General features: G+C 46.0%; 1 protein-coding gene across 1 annotated transcript; it reads left to right on the forward strand.

The window, feature by feature from the left end:
• The first annotated feature begins 11,817 nt into the window (after window positions 1–11,817).
• On the forward strand, window positions 11,818–13,919 carry BTG2 (BTG family, member 2). The gene is made up of 2 exons (XM_006887886.1): window positions 11,818–11,971; window positions 13,293–13,919. The coding sequence occupies exons 1-2, from the start codon at window positions 11,818–11,820 to the stop codon at window positions 13,631–13,633; spliced, it is 495 nt and encodes a 164-aa protein (XP_006887948.1). The 3' UTR covers window positions 13,634–13,919.
• The last annotated feature ends 10,389 nt before the right edge of the window (window positions 13,920–24,308 follow it).

Consider the following 24,308-nt stretch of genomic DNA (forward strand, 5'->3'; position numbering starts at 1 on the left):
TCTGTCTTCCCTCAACCCTGATGTCAGTCGTGTTTTACAAAATGGTGGCCCTATGCAACATTTGTCCTTTTGTGACTGAGATATTAGTGAGAGATTTTTAAGTAATACTTAAAAGTGGGAAGTCACTGAAGTTTTTCCAAAGCAGAAGAATGACATTATGAAGATAGTATTCAAGGAAAATTCATCATAGATGGAAGTGAGGAAAACACAATACCAACTAGGAGACTTTGGTCATAGTCTAGGTAGAACTTTTTTCTCTTTTTTGGCAAAAAGAGAAAAGATGTTGCAAATGTGTACACTACTGTTTTTATTGTTGGTATCAGGGAGCAGGGCTGATTCGTCTTGGGCCCATTTACAAGAGAACAAAGCCCTGGCCCATCCTGCACTATCATCCCCATCTCAGCTGTGCTCTCAAGCTTACTGTTGTGTCAGTCTGTCAGGCCATCCCACTGACAAGCTTCCTCTCCCTCCACGACCCTCTGCTTCTCTAAGCTTGACATACTTTTCCCGGGACTGGTCCCTTCTGACAACATGCTCAGAGTACGTGAGATGAAGGCTCATCATCATGCTTCTGAGGAGAACCCTGGCTGCACTTCTTACGAGATAGGTTTGTTCTTTCATAGCATATTCAATGCTCTTCATCAACACCACATCTCAAAGGCATCAATTCTTTCTCCGTCTTCTTTATACATTGCCCAACTTTAACATGTCTATAAAGCAGCTAAAGACACCATGGTTTGGGCCAGCTTTGATGCTAGAGGATTTGTCAGCTGGACATATAGCTAGACAAATCTGTACGGGGCTCGGGTGGCCTGTTGTTGTTTGTTGTACTGTGCCGTCCAGTTGCCTGCGACTCATAGCGACCCTATGTACAACAGCCCTAAACTCTGCTCTGTCCTGTGCCAATCGTACTATCTCTGACACTCCCATCCCAATTATCCCAGTCATGAATCAATCCACCTCATAGAGGGCCTTCTTCTCCTGCACTGTCCCTCCACCCTCCCAAGCATGATGTCCTTCTCCAAGGACCGGTCTCTCCTCACAACATGTCCAAAGTATGTTAGATGGAGCCTCAGAATCCTTGCCTCCAAGGAGCCACCCGGTTTAACCCTTTCCAGGACAAATCTGTTTGTTTTCCTAGCAGTCCATGGTATTCTCAATACTCTTCTCCAGCACCACAGCTCAAAGGCATCAATTCTCCTTCTATCCTCCTTGGTCATTGTCCAACTCTCTGATGCATAACAAGTGATTGCGAAGACCATGACCTGTATCAGACGCACCTTAGTCTCCAGAGAGACACCTCTTCAGTACTTTGGAGAGGTCCCTAACAGCAGACTTTCCCATGGCAATGCGCCTTCTAATTTCCTGGCTGCTGGTGCCAAGACTGTTGACTACAGAGCCAAGCAAACTGAAGCTGTGTACAATCTCAATCTCTTCACCATCCATCCTGATGCTGCCAATTGGTCCAGTGGTGAGAATCTTTGTCTTCTTGACATTGAGCCTCAATCCATATTGTAGGCTACAGTCCTTGACACTCTGCAGCAGGTGCTTCAGGTCCTCTTCAGTTTCAGCAAGCAGGGTTGTGTCATCCGCATAACGTAGGTTGTTGATAAATCGTCCACCAATCTTGACCCCACATTTCTCCTTATAGAGCCCAGCCTCCTGGATAATCTGTTCTGCATATAGGTTGAAAAGGTATGGAGATAGGATGCATCCCGGGCGTATGCCCTTCCCAATTTTGAACCATGCAGTGTTCCCTTGCTCTGTTCTGACGACTGCCTCCTGGTCCAAGTATAAATTTCGCATTAGAATGATCAAGTGTTCTGGGATTCCCATTCTTCTCAGAGTCAGCCGTAGTTTGTTATGATCTATACAGTCAAATGTCTTTGCATAGTCAATAAAACACAGATAGACATTCCTCTGGTATTCCCTGCTTTCAGCCAAGATCCATCTAACATCAGCTACAATATCTCTAGTACCACGACGCCTTCTAAACCCAGCCTGGACTTCTGGTAGTTCTCTGTTGATGTGCTGTTCCAGTCATTTTTGGATAATCTTCAGTAAAATCTTGCTTGCATGTGGAATCAGTGAGATTGTTCTGTAGTTTCCACATTCTGTTGGGTCACCGTTCTTTGGGATAGGAACAAATATCGATCTCTTCCAGTCAGTTGGCCAAGTGGTCGTTCTCCAGATTTCTTGGCACAACTTGGTCAGCATCTGTTAGCTGAAATTTGTCAATTGATATACCATCCATTCCTGGAGCCTTATATTTTGCCATTTCCTTCAAAGCAGCCTGAACTTCTTCCTTCATGACCATAGGCTCTTGCTCATATGTTGTTTCATGAAATTCTTTTGTGTCTTCCAATTCCTTTCGAAAACTTGCAGTCCCAAAGACATGCTGTTGGAATCAACCAGCCATTCTGTGGGAAAAGGAAGGGCAGTCTCCTATGTGATTTACCGCCTCTGAAAACCTGTTGGAGGGTCAGCTCTGGGTTGATCACTATTTGATAACAGCAACCCCAACAAAGACGTCTGTAGAGCTGTGAGCTTGGTAACTGGCTGGATTAGGATTGGTAATGTTATTGAGAAAGATATGTTCTGAAGAAGGAAAAGAGGAAGCAAATGATCTTTATTTGTTTTGTGTCAAGATTAAAACACCAGAAAAACATGTCAATGATGTTTAGTTCTTAATTGGGAAATAAAAATGTTTGAGAATCTCAGCAGGAAAATTAGAGATAAAGATTATGATTGGAAAGTCATTGTATGTCAGTGATGCAGAATGTGGATGCATAATTGGAGAAGAACTCATATCAAATGCTCTCTAAACTTAAGACTCAAATCACAATAAAAAAATAAAATTATAACCCCCCTTTAAAAAAAAAAGAAAGTCATTGTACATCAGGAATTGCAAGTTAAAATACTCAGAGGAACAAGGTAATGCAAATTATACTGAAGTCCATTATAATTGTCAGCCACCACTTGGCCTCAGCAGGGAGGCAGTGGGAAGCGGTGGAGACGGTGGCAATTGGGCGGGTATATCCCGTGTCTTAAGGGCCAAACTTGCCAGGTGGGAATGTGGGACTAGTATTAACAAATATTCCTGTTTTTAAAGAGAAATCATAAACCTGTATATATTTGAAAATATGACACTTTCTAATAATTAAATGTTGAAAACTAATTTTTTTTTAAAGGACACAGACACTATGTCAACCAAACAGTACACATCTGTAGTCAGATCTGCCTCACAGACTTTCCACTTGTTCGTTCTGAGCTACACAGAGGAGGGATTGTAGCCAGAGATGAGATTAAGGGGGAGATACTGAGCAAAATGAAAAGAAAGCTGAAGACTGAACCCTAGAAGGCCATGATTCTCCCAGACTCCCAAGCTTGCTTGAAGGTGAACCAGAGCTTAGAGAGATCCTGAAGATTTTCAGCTACTAGGTGTCTGGTAGGGAACTCTAGTGGCCGAGTGATAGGAACTGTGGTGCAATTTTGAAGGCACACAGCTTGAATCCATCAGCTGCTCCACAGGAAAAAGGTGGGCAATCTCCTCCCTTGCGATTAACTGCCACTGAGAACCCACTGGAGGGTCAGTTCCGACTTGAAGGTACAGGGACAGCAATACAATGTCTGGTGATCCCCCACAGTAGTGCAGCAAGTGGAGCTTATATATCTAGTCCAGCTATTTCCGCTCTTCACCTGCAAATCATGTAAGCAGCCGCTGAGTGCTGAGTTTTTTGATGCTTTCCAGGTTGGATGCCTACGAGAAGTGGAGCCTGCAGCTTGCACTCTGCGATGCTCCATGACCATTCTTATCCTCCAATGTAAATACGCCCTGTGCCAGGGAGCCTCTGCATCCTGACTGCAGTGTCTACATCCTCGCTGCTCACTCCCCTATCAAGAGATTCTTCTGTTGCCTAGTTCAGGCATTTGGGTACAGGTGAACTTTCCTTTTGCATTATAAGCTCCGTGACAGAATTCTCACCTTTCAAGCGGGAAACCTGGGCTCAATTCTCACTCAGCACACATCCTGTGCAACCACCACCACTCACTTGCCTGTGGAGGCTTGTGTGTTGCTGTGATGTTGAACAAGTTTCACTAGAGCTTCCAGGCTAAGATAGACTAGGAAGAAAGGCCTGGCGATCTACTTCCAAAATATAATCAATGAGAACTCAAATATCCCGCTGGGCCTGTTAACAGCTGATTACAGAGATGCAGAGCCAGGCAGCGTGTCATTCTACTGGTTGCTGTGTGTTGAGGGTTAATCTTCAGAGAAAAGGGGAAAATGGCCTACTTTAACTTTCAGCTCTTCTCCACCTCTCTACTTGTTCTCAAGAAGGGACTAGGGACTTGAAAAATCATTGTGGTTGGCCAATTAGAAAGCCCTTTGCTTATTTCTGTTTTACCAAGCCTTCTTTTAGTCCAGATGTGGACTAAGTAGCTTCCCATTAACCCTCAGCTCGAATCATCTTTGCATTATCTATTTCTGTCTCTTGTTCTCAGTTCACTTTGGGGTGGGGTGAAGGGAATGGAAGACAGGCATTTTGAAAATAACCAACATCCCCACTTTCCTGCAGCCTTTGTTCTTACTCATGGGTTTTAAGGGCAATGCCCCTTTTTTTTTTCTTGTCCTTGACTTCTGTTCTTGATTGTAAACTCTAGACTGTCTGGCCTTCGGCTGATCTTGAAAAGTACAGCTCAGCGGGAAGATGATAGCGAGCTCCTACAGAAGGGCTGTACATTATCCAAAGATACTCGCAAAGAGTTATGAGTATATTTAGCAGTATTTCCACCCTGATTAGGAAGTGAGGAAGAGACATCTGGTCCTCCCTGGGCGATGCTTCTTATCAGCTGTGGGCAGCAGAGCACGGCTGTCACCAGCGAGGTCTGAAAAGAGGCAAGATCAAATTAGCATCTGCTGCAGACACACTCAGACATCCCGCCAAAACACGCCCCCTCTGCCAAAATATGAAACACAAAACCACACCTGTGGTGTCCAGCCGATTCCGACTCATGGTGACCAGGCAGGACAGAGCAGAACTGCCCTGGAGGGTTTCCTGGGCTGTGTGTCTTCACAGAAGCAGGCAGTCCCTTCTCCCTCTCATGAGCTGCTAGTGAATTTGAAACACCAACTTCTTAGCAGCCAAGCGTTTAACAACTGCCCCAGGAGGCTTCCTTGCCAAATAGACCTTCCCACTAAAACACCCAACTTCACAAAATGCCATTCTTCAGCACATACTACTGTTAATAAGCACATTTTAGGAGTGTCTGGTTGGTACAAACTACCAAGCGAAAGGTTGGTGGTATGAATCCATCCAGTGGCTCCTTGGAGGAAAGGTCTGGTGATGTGTTTCCAAAAGGTCATAGATTCGAAAATTATGGAGTGCAGAGATACTCTGAAACATACGGGCTTGTTAAGAGTTAGGAATGTCAGCCAGGGGCTGGCTTGGTTTTCAGACTTTTAAAGTGTTTATTAATGTCTGCAAACACACACATCGCCCATCCTCAAATATCCCAGCACCAATACATATTTAAGCACTTAAATACACACACACACACACACACACACACATATATATAAACTACCAATACTGACACACACATGCATATGCGTGCATGAACTCACAGATTTACAAAAAGGACACACACCAGTACAGTGTAGGAGTGAGTGATGTCATCCTCCAGGAATAGCTCAGCCCAGCCTCTGCCTGAGGGTCTGCGCCACTCAACTCCTGGCTTCCAAGTGTGGTCAGGACACTGGTGGTTACCATGGCAACCAAGCCAAGGCCCTGCGGGCACTCAAGAGAGCTGGAAAAGATACAAGTCACTTAAATCGCCTGGGGGGTAGAGAGCAAGGTTGTGTGATGAACCCCAAAAACAGAGCCAGAGAAGAGGGGGCCAAATTGAGAGAGGATCTGGTCTGAGGAGGGATGTTAGGGGGTCACTCTAGAATGGACCACACAAGTAGACCATTCAAGTGGGTGAGATTGAACCAAGGCCAGAGGAGTTAGTATGGGGGCGGGGGGCGGGGGGGGGGCGTGCATATGACACAGAAGTTTCTGGTACAGACAGAGCATAAATTGAACTCTGCCCCTACCCTCAAACCCCCCAGGAGTGGAGTCACAGTGTCAGGGCATTTCATGTTCAAAATTCAACTCAATATCAGAGAAGGACAAGCCCAATCGTCCTTATTCTTGGCTCTCCCTCCCTTGAGGAGAGGCCGATAACAAGCAAACAGGAGGGAAAAAGGGGGAGAAAGGTGAAAGCGGAGTCAGATCTTAGCTTTTGAGTTTCTTGAGGATCCTAGTTTAAATGATTTAACAGAAATTATTTTTAAAAAATTTCAAAAATTTGAACTATAATGCATTTGATCTTATAAGAAACTGACTTGAGAACCCATCTTGGTTGGGTGCATTTCTATTATGTAGTGACTTGAGAATTCTCTCTCTGTATGTATGTATGTTTGAGAGAGAGAGAGAAACCCAAAAAACATTTGCCATTTAAACATTTTGAAGTATACAATTTAATGACACTGATTAAACTCACCATGTTGTGCAATGGGTATTTTCTATCCTTTTTAAAACAGCTCTTTGTAAGGAGGGATCCATTCTTGCTGGGCAAAGTGGGTAGGTAGGGGGTCTGAGAAAATTCAGAAGGCCCTCAGTAGGATAGATTGACATAATGCACAGTGGGCCCAAGGGTATCAGAGATTGTGAGGATAGGGCAAGGCTCAGAAACGTTGCTTAGAGTCTTTGACAACTTGATTCAATAGCACCTAATAACCCTCCCCACAGCCCCTGGCAACCACTGATAAACTTGTGTCTGTATTCATTTATCTCTTCTAAATCTTTCACACAAGTGAGATAGTAGAAAATGTACACTTTTGTCTCTGACTTATCTCACTTAGGATGATGTTTTATTGGGTTTCATTCATGCCACAGCTTATATCGGATCTTCATTTCTCTTTATGGCTAAGACTGGGGACTTTTAATATGGGATAAGGAGTCCCTGGGTGGTTCAGATGGTTAGATACTTACTTGACTGTCAAAGAGAAGCTGATAGTTTGAAACCACCCCCACCCCCAGTGGCACCTTGGAAGTCAAGCTTAGTAATCTCTTCTTCAGAGAGGTCACAGCCTTTCCTCTGCACACATGGGGTTGCCATGAGATGACAATGACTTGATGGCAATTAATAATAACAATATAGGAGAAATTCAGCGTCCTTTCCCTAGGCTTCATGCAGAGAGTAGAATGAGAAATAAGGGAGCATCCTTCAAGGATCTTACAAATTATTTATGCTTCACCCAAGGTTCAAGAATTAATCACTGATGACGAAGCTAAGACCAAACCCCAAACCAGACTCACTGTTGTCAAGTCAATTCTGACTCACAGCTACTTTATAGAGCAGAGTAGCTGTCCCATAAAGTCTCCAAGGCTGTACTATTCTTTGTGGAAGTTGATTACCACATCTGTCTCTCACAAAGAGCCTGGTGGCTTAGAACCACTAACATTTTGATAGCAATCAAGTGTTTAATCACTGCATTCCCAGGGTTCCCGGAGGCCCTAGTAAGATCTCCTCATTCCTCTCCTGGCAAATATAGTCCGGTTCCCCTATTCATGGCATCATCGTCATCTGGAATAACGGCTCTGGGGGGCCATGACTCTAATCTAATGGGAAAGGCCCACATATGAAGTTAGCAGACCTAGTCCCTTTCCTGGCTCTGCGAAGAACCAGCTGTGACACCTGGTGAAGGATAAATAAATGTACATAAGGCTGGAGTTACCATTTTAAGACAAAAACCAAGTGATGGTCAAATTCCCCCCCCCCCATCTCTTGTGGTTATAGGAGATGAACCTCAGATCCTTGTCAAAGGCACACCCAGGATGTCAAACATTTCAAACTTAGGTCCTGATAGACCCCACATACCTGCTGTCTGAGGTGCCTAGTGTCCTTGTGACAGAAGCACCACCATGTGTGGCTTTAAAGAACAGACCTTTATTGCTTATTTCTTCACAGTTCAGGAGGCTGGAAGTCCAAATCAGTTCGTCAGCCATGCAGATCCTTTCCTGGTGGGTAGTCTTGGGTGTTCCTTGGTTCTTTATCGTCACATAGCATCTGCCTTCCCCTGCTTTTGCTTGAATGCATATATGCTGCTTTCTACATAACTCAGATGTGATTCAGTCTAGGATCCATCTTTTGCTGATAGGATCTACACTGATTGATTATATCACATTATATTGTATTATGGAAGTGGTTACATTCCATTAGGTAAACCCACAGGTATGTTGTTGTTGTTGTTAAGTGCCGTCGAGTTGCAGGCGACTCATAGCGACCCTACGAAGGAAAGTCCTCGACACTTGGGTATCTCTCATCCTCTCTCCAGGTTCATAGGGTTTTCTGAGGCAAGCTATTATGGAAGTGGATGCCACTCCTCTTTCCAAGCTTGTTTTAATCGGGGAGCTCCACCCCACTTTCTGTCCGCATTGGGTAGCCACAGGTATAGGGGCTAGTATTCCAACCAAAAATCTACCCAAATCTAAGCTCACCACCCAATGGGATTTCCAAGACTATGAATCATTAGGGAAGCAGACAGCTTCATCTTTTCTCTCCACAGATCAGCTGGTGAGTTTGAACCACAGACCTTTCAGTTAGCTGCAATGGCTCAACAACTGTGATGCCAGAACTCCTCTAAATACATCTTGAGAAGACATCATTCAGTCCCTCACTCTTGTCTATACTTTGATCCATTTCTCTGACTTCATTGGTGATTTACCTTGGTCCATCCTCTTCTTACTGACAATCTCTGGTTTGCTGAATTTCTAGGTTATCTTGTTTCCAGTCTCAGCCCCACTTCCTGTAAAAAAAGCTTTTCCACTTCAGTTTGTAAAGGCAAGATCATCTGACCTGGTTCAGCTGTTAGGGAGGAGCCAGTGAAATAGCCAACCATGAGAGGTGTTTAATGTCAAAACATGATTAGAATTCCAGGACAGTTTGAGAAATGCCAGGCAGAAGTGGAGCAGAATATTTGAAGCTAAACTGTCCTGTAGGACAGGTGAGCATCGTAACCAGTTCTTAAGGTCCTTGGATAATGCAAACTGTTAAACACTCAATTGCTAACTGAAAGTTTGATGGTTCAAGTCTACCCAAAGACACCATGGAAGAAAGTTCTAAAAATCTTCTCTTGAAAGTTCCCAAACCAGAAACCAAACCCATACTTGCTGAGTCAATTCCGACTCATACTCTCCATCAGGCTTTTAAAGCTGTAAATGTTTATAGAAGGAAGTGGTCTCATCTTTCTTCCGCCCGAGAGGCGAGTGGATTTGAAACTTCAACCTTTAGGTCAGTAGCCCAACACACAATGTGCTGTAGAGCCACTGAGAAGTCTATGGAGCAGAGTTCTACTCGGCAACAGGTAGGTTACTTGTCACCAACCATCACCCTGTCAGGCAGTTTACAAACTGTGGTTGATACAAGATGTCAACCACTTAAAAGATCATTAACAGGATCAAACAGGGGTGGAGGGTCAAAACAAACAAACAAACATCAAACAAACAAACAAACAAAACCAGTATCAAACAAAGCACTTGATTGTCACATGAATGATGGTAAGGGTAGCATTAATTCTGCAGTAAGCTTCCAAGGTGGAAGTGCAAAAGTTCTTAGGGACTTGAGGGTGGAGGGAGGCAATGATTTATGCAGAAGATAAGGATATGAATCACAGCACAAAGGCAGGTCTGGGCATGCATGACAAGGGGACCATACTAAGGGTACAGATCACAGGTTTCATGCATGTTGTTGTTACAGAGGCTGTAAATCACTCAAGAGGAAATTGCCCATTTTTCTCCTGTAGCTGGGGGGGAACTCAAACTGTCTGCCTTTGGATTGGCAATGCATCTCATTAACACTCAGCCACCAGAGCTCCTAGATAGGGATGTTGTTGTTGTTGTTGTTGTTGTTGTTGTTGTTGTTGATTTTCTTCTAGTCAAGCACGACTCATAGCAACGCTATGAACTAAAGGCCTGAAGCCCCTCTACATCTATCAACATTTATCAAAGTTCATAGAGTTTCCAGAGGCATGTTGTTTAGAAAGTGGATGCCACTCCTGCTTCCAGATAGGGAAAACAGGCATAATGTTGAGAGCTCTGGGCTGTAGGGCTGCTGTGATGCTTAGAGTAGAGGAATTCTGGGGCAAAGGTTTACAAGGTGGCCCCCAAACCTACTGTCATTGAGTTGAGTCCAGCTCTGCAGTCCTTTATGCAGTTTCTGAGGCTGTAAGTCTTTAGGGGAAAAGATTGTCTTTCTCCCTTGGAGCAGTTGATGGATTTGAACTGCCAACCTTTTGGTTAGCAGTTAGACATGTTAAACACCAAGACACTAGAGCTCCTTTCACAAGGTGGCAGAAGCCTATAAAGGCTTGATTGCTGGTTTAGCTGATGCTGACTTACAGTGTCTGAGGAGGGCTGCCCCATATCCCCACAGTAGTGTTCCCAAGTGCTAATCTTTATGGGTAGGAGCCCTGGTGATGCCACAGTTAAGAGCTAACCTTTTAACAGAAAGGTCCACGTTGGAAACCAACAACTGCTCTCTGAGTGAAAGATGTGGCAGACTGTTGCTGTGACTACAGCCTGGAGTTAGACCCTGGGGCTGGGTCTGCTCTGTCCTATAAGATTACATGAGATAGAATGAGTCAATGGCAATTTTTTTTTCCAGACTGTCACATCTTTCTCTCAGTCAAGTGGTGAGAATCTTTGTTTTCTTGATGCTGAGCTTCAGTCCGTATTGAAGTCTGCAGTTCTTGACTTTCAGCAGGGAGCGCTTCCGGTCTTTAAAATTAGCTTGGGGAAAGTCTTACAATACCTAATTCTTATGGGCCAGCTCCGTGGGCGAAAGATGGGAAATCTCCTCTCCTGCAATCTACTGCCTCCGAAAAGCCGCTGAAGAGTCAGCCAGGACTCAGATCCGACTCGACGGTACTTTGGTGAGCAGCTTAACTCCTAATCCACTAGGCCACGAGGGTCCATAACAACCACCATCACATTTGGCTTAGCGGCCACTAGCCCACAAGGGCACCTTAACCAAGTAGGTGGCACTTTAACATTTCTGGGTTTAAGTAGAGGGGATTATTACGGAAAAAATAACCCGTTCCCACCTTTCGAAGAGTCAAGTGAAACCCATTCAGATCAGTTAAGAAACATGGCAAAGAAGTAAAACGGTGACAAGGCGTCTGAGTGAGTGGTTTTGACAGTGTGTGCCTGGAAAATGTGGGAATCAGAAACTGAGGGACTCTTTAGAAGAGGTGTTATTAGCAAAGGCTTCTCGGCGGAGGTGGCCTTTAGCCTGAAACTTGAATGGCCAGATTTGGATGAACGAGAATAGGAGAGGTCGGGGCATCCCCTCGGTGGAGTGAGCAGGGCGCCCACATCGTCCTCTAAGACCTTCTCGTCCCCTCTCCGACCCCTCCACTCCCTACCCGCCTCCTCCCGCTCCAAAGCCCAGCTCGGGTTCCCAGCACTGACGTCAGCGGATGATGACCTCTGCGCCGTGCAGGCGGGGGCGGGGCTGCGGCGGCGCGCGGGGCGGGGCTGGCGTCTGGACCAGCCTCCATTGGCTCGCGGCTGCCAATGGGCGCCCTCCCTTCAGGGTTGCAAGGTATGAAAGGAGCGTCTCGGGGGAAATTCCCTCCAGAGCCAGAGCCGCAGCGAGGCGAGAAGATCTGAGCCAGCAGTCAAGTCCAAGCACTTGGGAGGGGCGGCCCTTCGCATCCGGTAACCTCTCAGACCTTTCCAGCCGCCACTGTTCGCCGAGCTGCCCACAATTATGAACCAAGTTCACTGGACTGGGAAGAAAACCGACATGCTCCCGGAGATCGCCGCCGCCGTGGGTTTCCTCTCCAGCCTCCTCAGGACCCGAGGCTGCGTGAGCGAGCAGAGACTCAAGGTGTTCAGCGGGGCTCTCCAAGAGGCACTAACAGGTGAGCACACGCGGAGTCTCGTGAGTCCACCGAATTCCGCCACTGGGGGTTGGCCGCTTCCTGCCGGGAACGCCTCACCTCTTCTAGGGCAGCATTCCTAGTGTGGACAGCTCCCTTATTCAGTTTCCCTCTTCTGGTCTCTGGGGCGGCCACGGCCTCCCACCACCGGGGTCAAGTCCCTTCTCTCCGACTTGCGCTCGAATCCCACTCAGTCCAACCTGGTGATGGATGATGGTTGGGCGCGCCCCTCTCAGCTATCCGGGAAGCGGACTTTTTTTTTTTTTCTATAATTATATTTTATTAATTTTCATAAACATTTACAGAGATTTTGGGCTTCCACTCATTCATTGTTGCACTATTCTCTCTACCCTCCTCCCAGTTTGTTCTTGTCCAAATGCCACAGTGGAAGCGGACTTTTGTCCCCAAAAGTGATCTCGAGTGCCCTCCAGGTCCGAGTGGCAGCTCATTTCCTTCGTTGAACTCTTAGAGACCCATAGGGTCTCTGCTGACCATAAAGTTCATCTACCGAAGGAGACCTTCCTTATACGGAAAGGGAGTGCAGTTGAGCCATTTCAGCAACTGGGAAACCTAGGCGCGGTGCTGAGCCCGCCTGTAGTGTTGTTTCCTAAAGTTGAAAGTTGGGTCTTCTTTTCACTCTTAAGGTTCCCCTTAACCATCTGTCACCTATTTGGGTGACTTGTAGCTGGGAACTCCCTCTGGGGCTTGAGTGTTGGGAGACAAGGTGGTGTGTGTGAGGTGGGAAGTTGACGAGATAAGCAGGAGCTTCCAGCCGTTGCTAGATAGTTGGCAGCCATAACCCTTGGTAAATAGGCCACATAGATCCTGCCTTCTGAGGAATACCAGCTATTTCAGCAAAGCAACGTTTTTATTTCTTTTTACATTCACTAAGGCACAGCTAAGGATCTCTGACTTTTGAAAGGGAAATAGGGGAACTTGGAGACAAGATCAGAGACCTAATGGCTTGTTGTGGATACCCCATAGCATTGGCCAGATTCCTAGTCTTGGAAGTGCAGCTGCCAAGTCTCCAGGGGTCTTGCCCAGACATGCCAGACCTGGTCCTACCCCACCCTCCTTAAATCTGGTCATGTGCCAATAGCAGTACACTGACTGTTAGGGAGATTTCCAGACACCTAAGAGGTATGGGACACCCTCTTGCAGCCAGCCACCTTATCCACCAGCACATACGCGCACGATCTGTCTTGCACACACATAGGTGCGCAGGGTGCCTTTGAAAAGGACAAGTTTCTCCAGTTGTCATCTCCTCCAACCAAAACATCTTCTCCTTGTTCCGTCTCTACAGAGCACTATAAACATCACTGGTTTCCTGAAAAGCCATCCAAGGGCTCTGGCTACCGCTGCATCCGCATCAACCACAAGATGGACCCCATCATCAGCAAGGTGGCCAGCCAGATTGGACTCAGCCAGCCCCAGCTGCACCAGCTGCTGCCCAGAGAGCTTACCCTGTGGGTTGACCCCTACGAGGTGTCCTACCGGATAGGGGAGGATGGCTCCATCTGCGTCCTATACGAGGAGGCTCCAGTGGCCACCACCACCTCCTACGGGCTCCTTACCTGCAAGAACCAAATGATGCTGGGCCGAAGCAGCCCCTCGAAGAACTATGTGATGGCAGTCTCCAGTTAGATCCTTGCTGCTGTCCGCCCGCCCTGGCACTCTACTGTACTCACTCTGGCGTGACAACAGGCCCACTGCATACCTCAACCTGGGGAACTATATTTTTAAATGAAGAGTTATTTATATATATAAATATATAATATTTTTTTTAAGAAAAGAGGAGAAAAAAAAACAAACCAAAAGATTTTTTTAAGAAAAAAAATAAATCCTTAAAGGGAGCTGCTTCGAAGTGGCTTCCCCAGGTGCCTTTGGAGAGAACTTTTGTGTACTTCAGTCTGGGAGCCAGTGTCTGCCTTTGGGTGGGTGAGGTAGCTGGGGGATGGACCCAGCCAAAGTGAGGTGAAAGAGGGAGCAAGCAAGGTTAGCAACTGTGAATGGGAGAGGTCTGGATCAGCCCAGGTCGGGGAAGAGAACAGAGGTCCAGTTCTGATGTCTCCCTGGTCCTGCCAGGTCGCCTGCACTCCTGGCCTGCTCTTAACTTACTCAGGGGCATTCAAGACTGGACTTCACAGTTCGTGTGTGGCCTATCTTTGATTTTTTTCCGATGAGATCCTGGGCAGAGTGAAAAGACCTCTCCTTATTCCTTCTCTTGAAAGCAGCTTTTCTTGAAATCATGACTTGTTTGTAGATCTACCCTCAGGGGCCTGTAGATGTTGCTTCCCAGCCATGACTCTAAAGCTTTTTTGGTTTGTGTGTTGGTTTTGTTTGAGGGGACGTTGAGGAGCAAGGCAGGGGTTGGAAGCTGTTAGGGGTGGGACAGAAGGCAAGTGCACAAAACCTTTGCTTTGCTGTAATATGCTGCTCTGTTTGTGAGTACGTGTGGTGAATAATGTGGGGGTGATTTGCAATGGAATTTTGGGACCCAAAGAGTATCCACTGGGGATGTCTTTTGGCCAAAACCCTTCTTTTTTAGAACCCCATGAGAGTCTAGATGCTGCTGCTATTATCCCTTTCAGAGGTGACTCAAAAGCTCCAGGGAGCTCCAAGTCCTTTATGACTACCTTCTTTTCAAAAGCACATCAACCCTTGTCTCTAATGCTCCCCTCCTTTCCCCCCTTCTGGTTGGGTCATGGCACCACCCTATCTTCTAGGGCAAGAGTTCTCAGTCACTGTGCAATATGGCCTCCTGGGTTCCAGGGCCTTCTGGGGGGAGACCTGGCTCTCAGAGCCTTGTGGTGCCCTAGCTTTGGGACCTGTCTCTCCTGTTGTCCTGGGAACTCTGGCCAGCTGGTCTGCCTCACAGGTGGTCCTTGACTGAGGGGGAAGGACGCCCCAAGTTCGGCAAGACTCCGTGGTACTCCTGTGGGGCTGACACTAAACGCCAAACCTTGGGCATTACTTGTTTTCTTCCCTGGTGCTGAAAGCACCTGTGGAAGAAGTTACTTTCTCTCAGTCTGATCCAAATTTGTCTGTAGATGTGTGCAATATTTACTATTTGGGGTTGGAGAGAAAGGCTGCTGGGAAGAAATCCACTTCTCGCAGTTTCCCAGTGATGCTGATAACGGGTCCTCAGAAGGCCTTGAGTTTCCCAAACCGAATCACCTAAAGAAGGGGACTAGCTCGGAGCATCTGGTCAGTTTAGCTACTCTCCTGGTGTTCTTAGTGCGGAATCCTCCTCCCCCACTGCCCACCTCCGTGCTGTCCGCATCTAGCAGTCCCCTATCCTGTCCTGGATCTCTGAACCATCCAGTTCCAACTCAGAAAGGTGCTATTTACCAGACACTCTTGTCGTGCCCCCTCTACCAGCCCTGCCACCTCAGCTCTGGATTCCGTGCTGCCTTGAGGGGCTACCAGTCCTTAGTGCTTTAAACATTACCTTTTAGCCCACAGACCCGAGAGCCCATTTTTCTGGTTTGTGGCTTGAAACAAAGCTGTGAATCACTGCAGATTGTGTTCTTGCCTCTTGTCTGCAAACAGGTCCCTGCCTTTTTTAGAAGCAGCCTCATGGTCTCATGCTTAGTCTTTTTCTTCTTTCTGATGTTCACTTTAAAAAACCAACCCCAGAGCTGGACTGTTGAGCAGGCCTGTCTCTCTTAAGTAAAAATAATGGTAGAATGTTCATAAGCTATTCTGACAGAAAAAGACAAAGGTTACTAATTGTATAATAGTGGTGTTTTTTTTTTAATATGGAAGAATGTACAGCTTTATGGACAAATGTACACCCTTTTTGTTACTTTAATAAAAATGTAGCAGATGAAAACTGTGTGATAGAAAGCAGTATTTCCACATCACTATCATTTCCCCTCTCAAATTGAAACTTTTTTTTTAGATCTAAACTTTAATTGTCTTATGTTTCCCTCAAACTGAGAAGACTTTAAAACATATGGCTGGTATAAAAATCTGTTGTGTCACTGGGCTATTTCTAAACATCTTCTCTTCCCTGGGACCTACTGCCTTACTTCCCTTACTTCATGTGTGTACTAATAGCTTCGTGTGAAATGCTAGAAACGACACAACTCTTTGAATTGGAACAGTCCCTATTCTAACCAGGTCTCTGTCTTTACACTTTGTGTTGTTTTGTACCATGAACAACCCATAGCTGATCCCCTGGTGGGTTGGGGGGGGGCAGTTAATCACACAGTAGGAGACTGCCCCTCAGCTACTTAACACCAGGCCACCAGAGCTTCCTAGGCTCCTGTAGACTTTCTTTACTCAATTACTAGTTCATTCACCAAGCTTGTATCATCACTAACAGCAAGGTGGTGGTGTCAGGTGCTGTTGAGTCGAGTACTAATCATAGCGACCCTATCCTGTGCCATCCTCATCTCTGCCACACTAGAGCCCATTGTTACAGTCACTGTGTCACTCCATCTCGTTGAGAGTCTTCTCCCTCCTTCATTGACTTTCCCTTTTTGAAGGCTGCTGTCTTTCTCCAAGAACTGGCCCTGTCTAACAGCGTACATACCCAAAGTATGTGAAACGATGTTTTACTATTCTCTCTAAGGAGCATCCTGGCTGCACTCACTCCAAAACATACTTGTTGGTAGAGAATCTTAAAAATGGTAAGACACAGCTTGTTTCTCACAGGACAGAGATGGCAGGGCTGGCGGTGGGGATAGTTCCCTTTCCAGTCTGCTGTTTATCCTGTTGAGTCATGTATGACTGACTCAGAGTGACCCTAAGAACAACAGATCTGAGTTCTGCCCTGTCCTGTGCCATCCTCACAATCTCTGACACACTCCAGCACATTGCTGCAATCTCTGTCAGTCCACATGGTTGAGGGTCTTCCTCTCTTTCACTCTCCCTCCACCTTTCCAAGCATGGTATCTCTCTCCAAGGAATAACCTCTCCTAGCACCATGCCCAAAGTATGTGAGACAAAGTGTCATCATGCGTACTCATTTTCCAGTTTAGGCAGAGTTATTTGGAAGCCTGCGGTAAAGGCTTTCTTGCCACCTCTGGGACAGCTATTTACTACCCACCATTCTTGCTTTATTACCCATGAGCAGCTGGGCCTCTGTATCTATGCACTGGCTGAATGCCACATGTTAGCCAACGACCATCCACTTTTGGCAGCAAATGCTAGCATGAGAGCCAAAGACTTGTTACCGACTTATAACTCCCTTTGGTTATGTGGATAGAATCTAAACAAGGAAATAACATTCTTTATCACCCCACAACTCTTGTTTCTTTCCATGACGTTTGGCGCTGCCTTCCCACCTCACCCCACCTGCGGGCTCAGCAGTTCCCACTGGGAGTGAAAAGTATATTTTTGATCTCGATGAATTTTTTTTCCTCTTGGCCACAAGTGCACTGTATTTACACTCAATTTTGAGCATAATGTCTTAAAAAGCTCTCATATATTAAATATGAAAAACCAACCCCTACTCCCTTTACTTTTTACCTTTCCTCTATGGTTTTAATAGAGAAACATGCAGCTTGTTTCAGGTGTGCTAGGTCCGAGGGAGGCTGGGGAAACAGTGGAGTGTTTGTAGGGGGAAAGGTAGCTAAGCTGGAGAAAGGGGAGACCAACTTATTGTTATAAATCAAATTTGTTGCTGGGACCTACTTGTGTTAAAAGTCTGTTGTTTAAAAGAAAGGTCCCATTTTCTGTTGCTTGCTTTAGTAGAAATAAATGCCTTGAGAACTCATTTATAAGGACCTATACTTTCTGTACAGAAAAGGTTGTTGTTGTGTACTGTTGAGTTGGAACAACCCATAGCTGACCCTCAGGTGGATTTTCAGAAGCAGTTTAAGCACATGGAAGGAGATTGCCTTCTTCCAGGGAGCAGCTGGTGGATTTGAACATCGTGCCTTCAGGATTGCCACTCAATTTCTAATTACCACCAGGCCACTAGAGCTCCCAAGTTAACCTGACTAGTATGTAATTATACATGTAGAGAAGGTTAGGGTTGAGTTTTTTGGCCAGCCCAATATGCTATGGTCTTTTGGACATTCAATAGTACAGAGTCAGCACATATCTGCTTGCCATACAGGTCCCACTAACAGGCTATATTCTGTTGATGAGTGGAAAGACTATCAGAGACAACTGTGTGGAGGCTTAGGTGACAATCCAACTCCATATCTTCAAGCCAGGAGACACCACACAATGACCACCTCATGTTGGGTTTACTCTTGGTAAACTGAGCTCTGGTGAAGTAGTCCGCAGAGAGTTGTGGTGCTAACTCAAAGGCCATGCCTCTCTGATGGTGACAACACGGGGCGGTGGGAGTGGAGGTGGAAGATCGCCCATTTCTTGTGTGATTTACAGCCTTGAGAACCCAGTGGAAGGTCAGCTATGAATCAGCCCCTGTGTTTTGGCAATGAGTTATGAATTTCTTGGTGGGCTAATATTCTTTCAGTTTGTATGAAAAGGTTCTGAATTCAAACAATCTATTTCGTTTCAAACTGGTCACTTTCAGTAGTGTATGGGGTGTACACTTTGGCTTGACTGGGGAATTCAGGGGGAGTGACCAGGAATTGCAGCAGGTGGCCTTCATGTGCTGAGGGGCCAGGCATTGTTTGGTCTGCTCTGTTTTCAGTGTCCCCTCCTTGGTAAACATTGCTAATTTAGGAGACCCAAGCTTGGTCAGCTGTTTTTGCATGATAATGCACCTCCCAGAGAGTGTAGACAAGGCCTGGGAACTGCAGATAAAAAGAGTTCCTGATAAAGAGGTCTGGGTGGGGGAGTCCTGAATGCCACAACAGGCAAGCCCCAGGAGGAGACCCACTCCTCTGGGGGCTACATCTGCCCCTGAAGGAGCCTTTGGTAAGGGGGGATGGTGCCAAGTGTCTCAGCTTCCAGGCCAGAACTGGTCTGGGCCCAAGGAAGCATAATGCAGCACAGAGAGCTCTAGGCTGGGAGGGAAAGAGATGAGTAGTGGTCTTGTTTTTTCTACTAACTAGTATTATGAATTTGGGCAAAATTCTCAGCTCTTTTCCTGACTTAGGCATTTGTCTTTCGCAGTCACCTAGTCAGTCCCAACTTGTGGCTACAACAGCAGGCTCCCTGGCCCTATGCCATCGCCATGGTTGACTGTGGATCAGAACATTGTAATCCATAGAGTTTTCATGGATTGATTTTCAGAAGCAGATTGCCAAGCTTTTCTTCTAGTCTGTCTTAATCTAGAAGCTCCCCTGTAACGTGGTCAGCATCATGGCAACACAGGAGCCTCTGCTGACAGATAGGGGTAGTAGATGGATGCTCCTGAGGTTCTTTGGGTAGAAACGGAACTGGACCTCCCACCTGGAAGTCAGGAATTCGAGCGCTGAGCCACGACTGTCCTCCTAGGAGCTGGGTGAAATGATTTCTAGTTTCTTAGGCTTTTGAGTGTATCATCTCCTTTGTCTTGGCAATCAATGAAGAGTAAATTTATTCAATTATCACCATTATTTTAACTGAAATGTCATCAGGAAAGGGAAATGGTATATGTAAATTCCTCTTAGGGAGCACTAGTGGCCTGATGGAAAGAAGATGCTCTGCAATCCCAAAGGCACACGGTTTGAATCCATCAACTGCTCTGCAATTAACTGCCTCTGAAAACCCACCAGAAGGTCAGCTATGGGTTGGCCTGACTCAACAGTACTCAACAACAATCTCCCTTTGCTGAGGTTAGTTTCCTGGTGGGTAAGAAGTTTCTATTTTTAGTAAAGTGAGTTGTACAGCAAGGACTCCAGACCAGGCTGCCTGGGGAAGCTTAAACTCAGCTCCACCACCTGCCGAGTGGCTGTGCAACCTGGAGCAAATGACTAAGCCAACTGGGCCTCAATTCTTCCATCTGTAAATTGGGATTAAGACTAGAAGTAATTTCAAGGAATTTTTATAAGAATCGAACAAGATCAAGAAACCACTTAAGAGTAACGTCTAGTACACTGTAGTATTCAATAAATGAGAATTATTCCAAGTGGAAGTGAACCTCATCTCTAAATTTTTCCTGTAATGAAAAAGATAGTTTAGCGTATTGATATCTACAAATAAGCTCCGGTGGGGTAGTCTGTAGGGACCTGGACTGCTAGCCCAAAGGCAGCATCTCTCTGGGGTTTAGAATCCACCAGTGGCCCTTTGGGAGGAAGAGAGGCAATCGGCAGTCTTCTCCCATGTGAATTACAGCTTCAGATACTCTATGACAGTCAGCCATGAGTCGGTTCTGAGTTGGCAGCCATGAGAACGAATAATTTACATCTGCAAGAGAACTATTGTTACAGTACTACTAATGCCACCCTGACCTGCTGCAGGTAACAGAACCCAAACACAGTGGCTTCCCCTAGAGCCATGAGTCGCAACCCTTCCTTTGAGAATCTTCACAGAATCCCTGTCCAGTGTCATATGTAGCCCATAGTAGGCACTCTGGACATATCAATCAAATGACTATTTGGAAACTGAGTGACTTTATGGTCAGTTAGAATGACTTCTGTCATTCCTGTTGGAAGATTTGGTGGTGTCTGCTAGGCATCTGACGTCATTGGCCATGAGCAAAGTTGACTCAATGCTTCCACTGGTCTGTTGTTGATGATGAGTTCCTTCAAGTTGGAACCAACCCATAGCTGATCTTCCAGGAGTTTTTCAGAAGCATTTAATCGCACAAGAGATTGCCCATTCTTCTCCTGCAGAGCAGCTGGTGGATTAGAACCATGTGCCTTTGGGATTGCAGTGCAGTTTCTTACCACGAGGCCACCAGAGCTTCCTTCCACTGGCCTACTGTGAGTTAAAACTAAACAGGCCTAGTGGCATGGTAGGGAGCTCTGGAGGCCTAGTAGGTAAGTGATTGTGCTGCTAACCCAAAGGTAAGTGGTTTGAATCCATCAGCTACTCTGTGGAGAAAGATGGGCACAATCCCCTCCCATGGGATTTTACTGCCTCTGAAAACCCCCTGGCTATGTATGAGTCAGTTCCATCTCAATGGTGCATTACGAGCAGTGGCACAGTGTAAAGGGCCCTAGTGGCACAGTGGTAAAAATGTTCAACCATCAGCTGAAAGGTCATGGTTAGACACCACTAGCTGCTCTGCTGGAGGAAGCTGAGGAAATCTGCTTTTGTGAAGATTTACAACCTTTGAGAGCCTGGGAGGTAATTCTACTCTCTCCCATGGGGTCTCTATCAGCTGGAATCAACTTGTCAGCAGTGGTTTGGTTTGGGCTACGTGCTCACTCTCACACTAAGGGGGTGGGGAGAGGAATTTTTTAGTGGCCTTTGTTTATTTTCATTCTGCGCACTTGTGGAATTACACCCCATTGCTTCCCTTTCCCAGAAGAGACATGAACGGGGAAGCTGAGAAGGGCAAGCCAGGTGAGCGCTGGAGAGCTCTGCTTTCTCTCTGTGCCACTTCTTTACAGAGGCGAACAAGAAAACCCTTTGGGCTCCGTCTAAGAGGCTTACCCAGACAAAGATCTTATGCAAATGAGCGTGCCCTGGACCTACGTGCTGCCAATCTTCCAACTTCAATCTGAGCCTGGGACTCCAAGTCATTTTGTTCCTGGCTGGAAGCTGGCTCAACTATCGCCACCTCTATTCCCATAAACCAGGGCAGGCTTTAATGCAACTCTTGTCCAGTAAACCTGACCGGCTGCCCAGCACTCATCAGATAAGAGGAGGTTCTCCTGGGCAAGCTGCAGCAAGGGACACTTTGTTGACTAGCACTAGTAGGGAGGGGTCACTTATTCATTCAATGGGCACCTGGGGAGTAAGGGTGGAGCCCCCAAAAGTCAAATCCCACTGCCAAAGAATCGGTTCCTTCCAGAGTAACTCTCCACAAAGTTTCTGAGGCTCTAAATCGTCATGAATAAGCTAGTCATTCAAATTGTTGACATTTTTGCTAGCAGCAAAACAAGGAACCCACTACACCACTGTGATGGAGATGGAGCTGGACAGTAAACTCTAAGTGAGGAGCAATGGGCAGGGGCCTTGGTGAATTTGGAGCTCTTAAGCTCTGCCCGAGCCTCTGCTATTTACCTCTAGTGCCCGATCAATATGTGAGGCCAGTGGTAACAGAGGTGAGTGCTATTTTTTTTTTTAAACACTGAAGAGCCTGAAATACAGGTTTTCATCTGAATCTTCATTAAATCCCAATGAGGGTAACTAATTGTTTAAAATGTTAATTACTGCCTTTAAAAAAAAAATCACACATCTGCAGAAGCCTCTTGTTTGTGACCTGGGATGCAACTGAGAATCCAGTTAGGAATTAGGATGTAGGGATTTTGGACTCTCCCGATCTTGGAAGTTGAGACTTACTGTGGATATGATGGCAGTTGTGGCCATGACCAGGGTCACTAGGAAGGGGCATTCTGGTGCATTCCTGGAGAAGAGTGGGCACACACTGAGATGCTGTTTCCATAAAATAAATGAGTTGAGGGTGGGAAGAACTGCTCACCTGGTGCCGATCGACCTGCACTTAGGAGTGTGGCCTATACACCTTTACGCAGGAATGCTACACCCACATGCCTCCTACTCTTGCCTAATTTAATACCTGGCACTCGAGATTTGGACCATCTCTTCTAGCAGTTTTCAGTGGCATCACCCATTTCAGTGTGAGATACTTCGTGCCTCCTTGCTCAGTTCTTACCTCGGTCCAGGCCCTTAGAACTAAATGGTTTCTTTTTAGCTGGAAGGGGTGTGAGTGAGTGGCACACAAGGTTTTCGCTTGACCATTAAATGAAAGGTTGTTGTTGGGCTCTGTCAAGTCAACTAGGGCTCATAGCAACTCGATGATCAACAGATTGAACCCTTGTCCTGCACTGCACCATCCTCACAATTCCGGGACGCTGTGTTCACACCCATTGTTACAATCATTGTGTCAATCTACTTCCTCGAGGGTCTTCCTTTCTTTCTCTGACCCTCCACCTTTCCCAGCATCATGTCTTTCCCCCCTAAAGACCAGCCTCTTCTGACAACATAGCCAAAGTATGAGAGATGAGCTTTCACACTCATTGTACTTCATCAAACTTACCCAGAAGCCCTGCAGAAGAAAGGCCTGGCATTGTACTTCTGTAAAGATTACATGCAAGAGGATGCCAAAGAATTCAGTTCTATTATGAGTCAGATTCAACGTGATTGTTTACAGTTGTTTACAGTTTGTTGTTTACAGTTAGAATGTGGGTCCAAGGTCTTTCTTGAACAGTGTCTGATGCTTAATACCTTAGCAAATGTTGATTGCCCTTATGAATAACAAGGTTGACAAAAGATGCAGCAAACAGCAACTTCAGTAAAAGTAGATGAAGAGACTTTAGACCTGGGTGGAAGAAAAAGAAGTCATTCTGAAGTCGTCTGGTGAAGGATCTCAACTTATAACAGTTAACCTGACTCTGCACTATCTTAAGGAAACTTAGTCCTTTGAATGGTTCTTACTCTTAGTTAAGTACCTGCTGTTGAAATGTAAAAGTAACTTAGGGGTGGGTACACTTTAAACCGGAGAGAACTTTAGTTTCCAGTGAATTCTCTAAGCAGGTTTTATCTACAAGGAAATCACCTGGAGAGAAGGTGGAAAATGTTCTAATTGTGAAGGAAAAATGTTCTATGAAGGTAAGAAAGGAAGACTTTCAATACAAACTTCCTGAGACTCCATAGTTGGCAGCACAGACCCTGCCCGTAGAACTCTTCCTTCCCAAAGCCTGCTTTGTAGCAGGGCTTTGAATTGGTTCCAAATGGTTCAATAACTGTGTCATGAACAAGGCCTGTGTGTGACGGTACATCAGCCAAGTTTACAGGTCGTGGTTTTTGATCTGAGTAGGGAACAATCCTCTGTGCCCTGTTCCAAGATGGCATCTAATTGCTCTATTTTGAATGTGTCTAGAGACCTGTCAATTATGTTATTCTTCAAAAGTCCCACCACAGTTTTTCCTCCTGATTGTTTCAGGAACCTGATGAGGGAGACTAGATGATGGGCAAGACTCTTCAGAGCGGCACACATTCAGAGTAGAGTAGCTTGGTTGGCTGCCATCTTGGAATGGGGCATAGATACTCCTTACCTACTTGGATCAGAATACTCTGGGCAACAGAGTTGGTTGCTAAGCAACAGGTACACAGCCCTTGTTTACAGTGACAATTATGGAACCATTCTGAACCGGTTCAAAGTCTTACTTTTGGAGGCCCACTGCAGGGTGGTGGACACAACACTGCTCTTTGCCTTTAGGAAACAAGAGGCCTGGCTTCGGGTTAAACAATAACTAGTCATGGATGCCATTGGTTCCTTCTTCCCTTTGAGCATTGGTATTCTCATCTGTAAAATGAGTCTCATCTGTTAAATGAGTCA

This window comes from Elephantulus edwardii, unplaced genomic scaffold (genome assembly GCF_000299155.1).
Source record: "Elephantulus edwardii isolate Elephantulus edwardi_28Jun2011 unplaced genomic scaffold, EleEdw1.0 scaffold00063, whole genome shotgun sequence".
NCBI classification, from domain to species: Eukaryota; Metazoa; Chordata; class Mammalia; order Macroscelidea; family Macroscelididae; genus Elephantulus; species Elephantulus edwardii.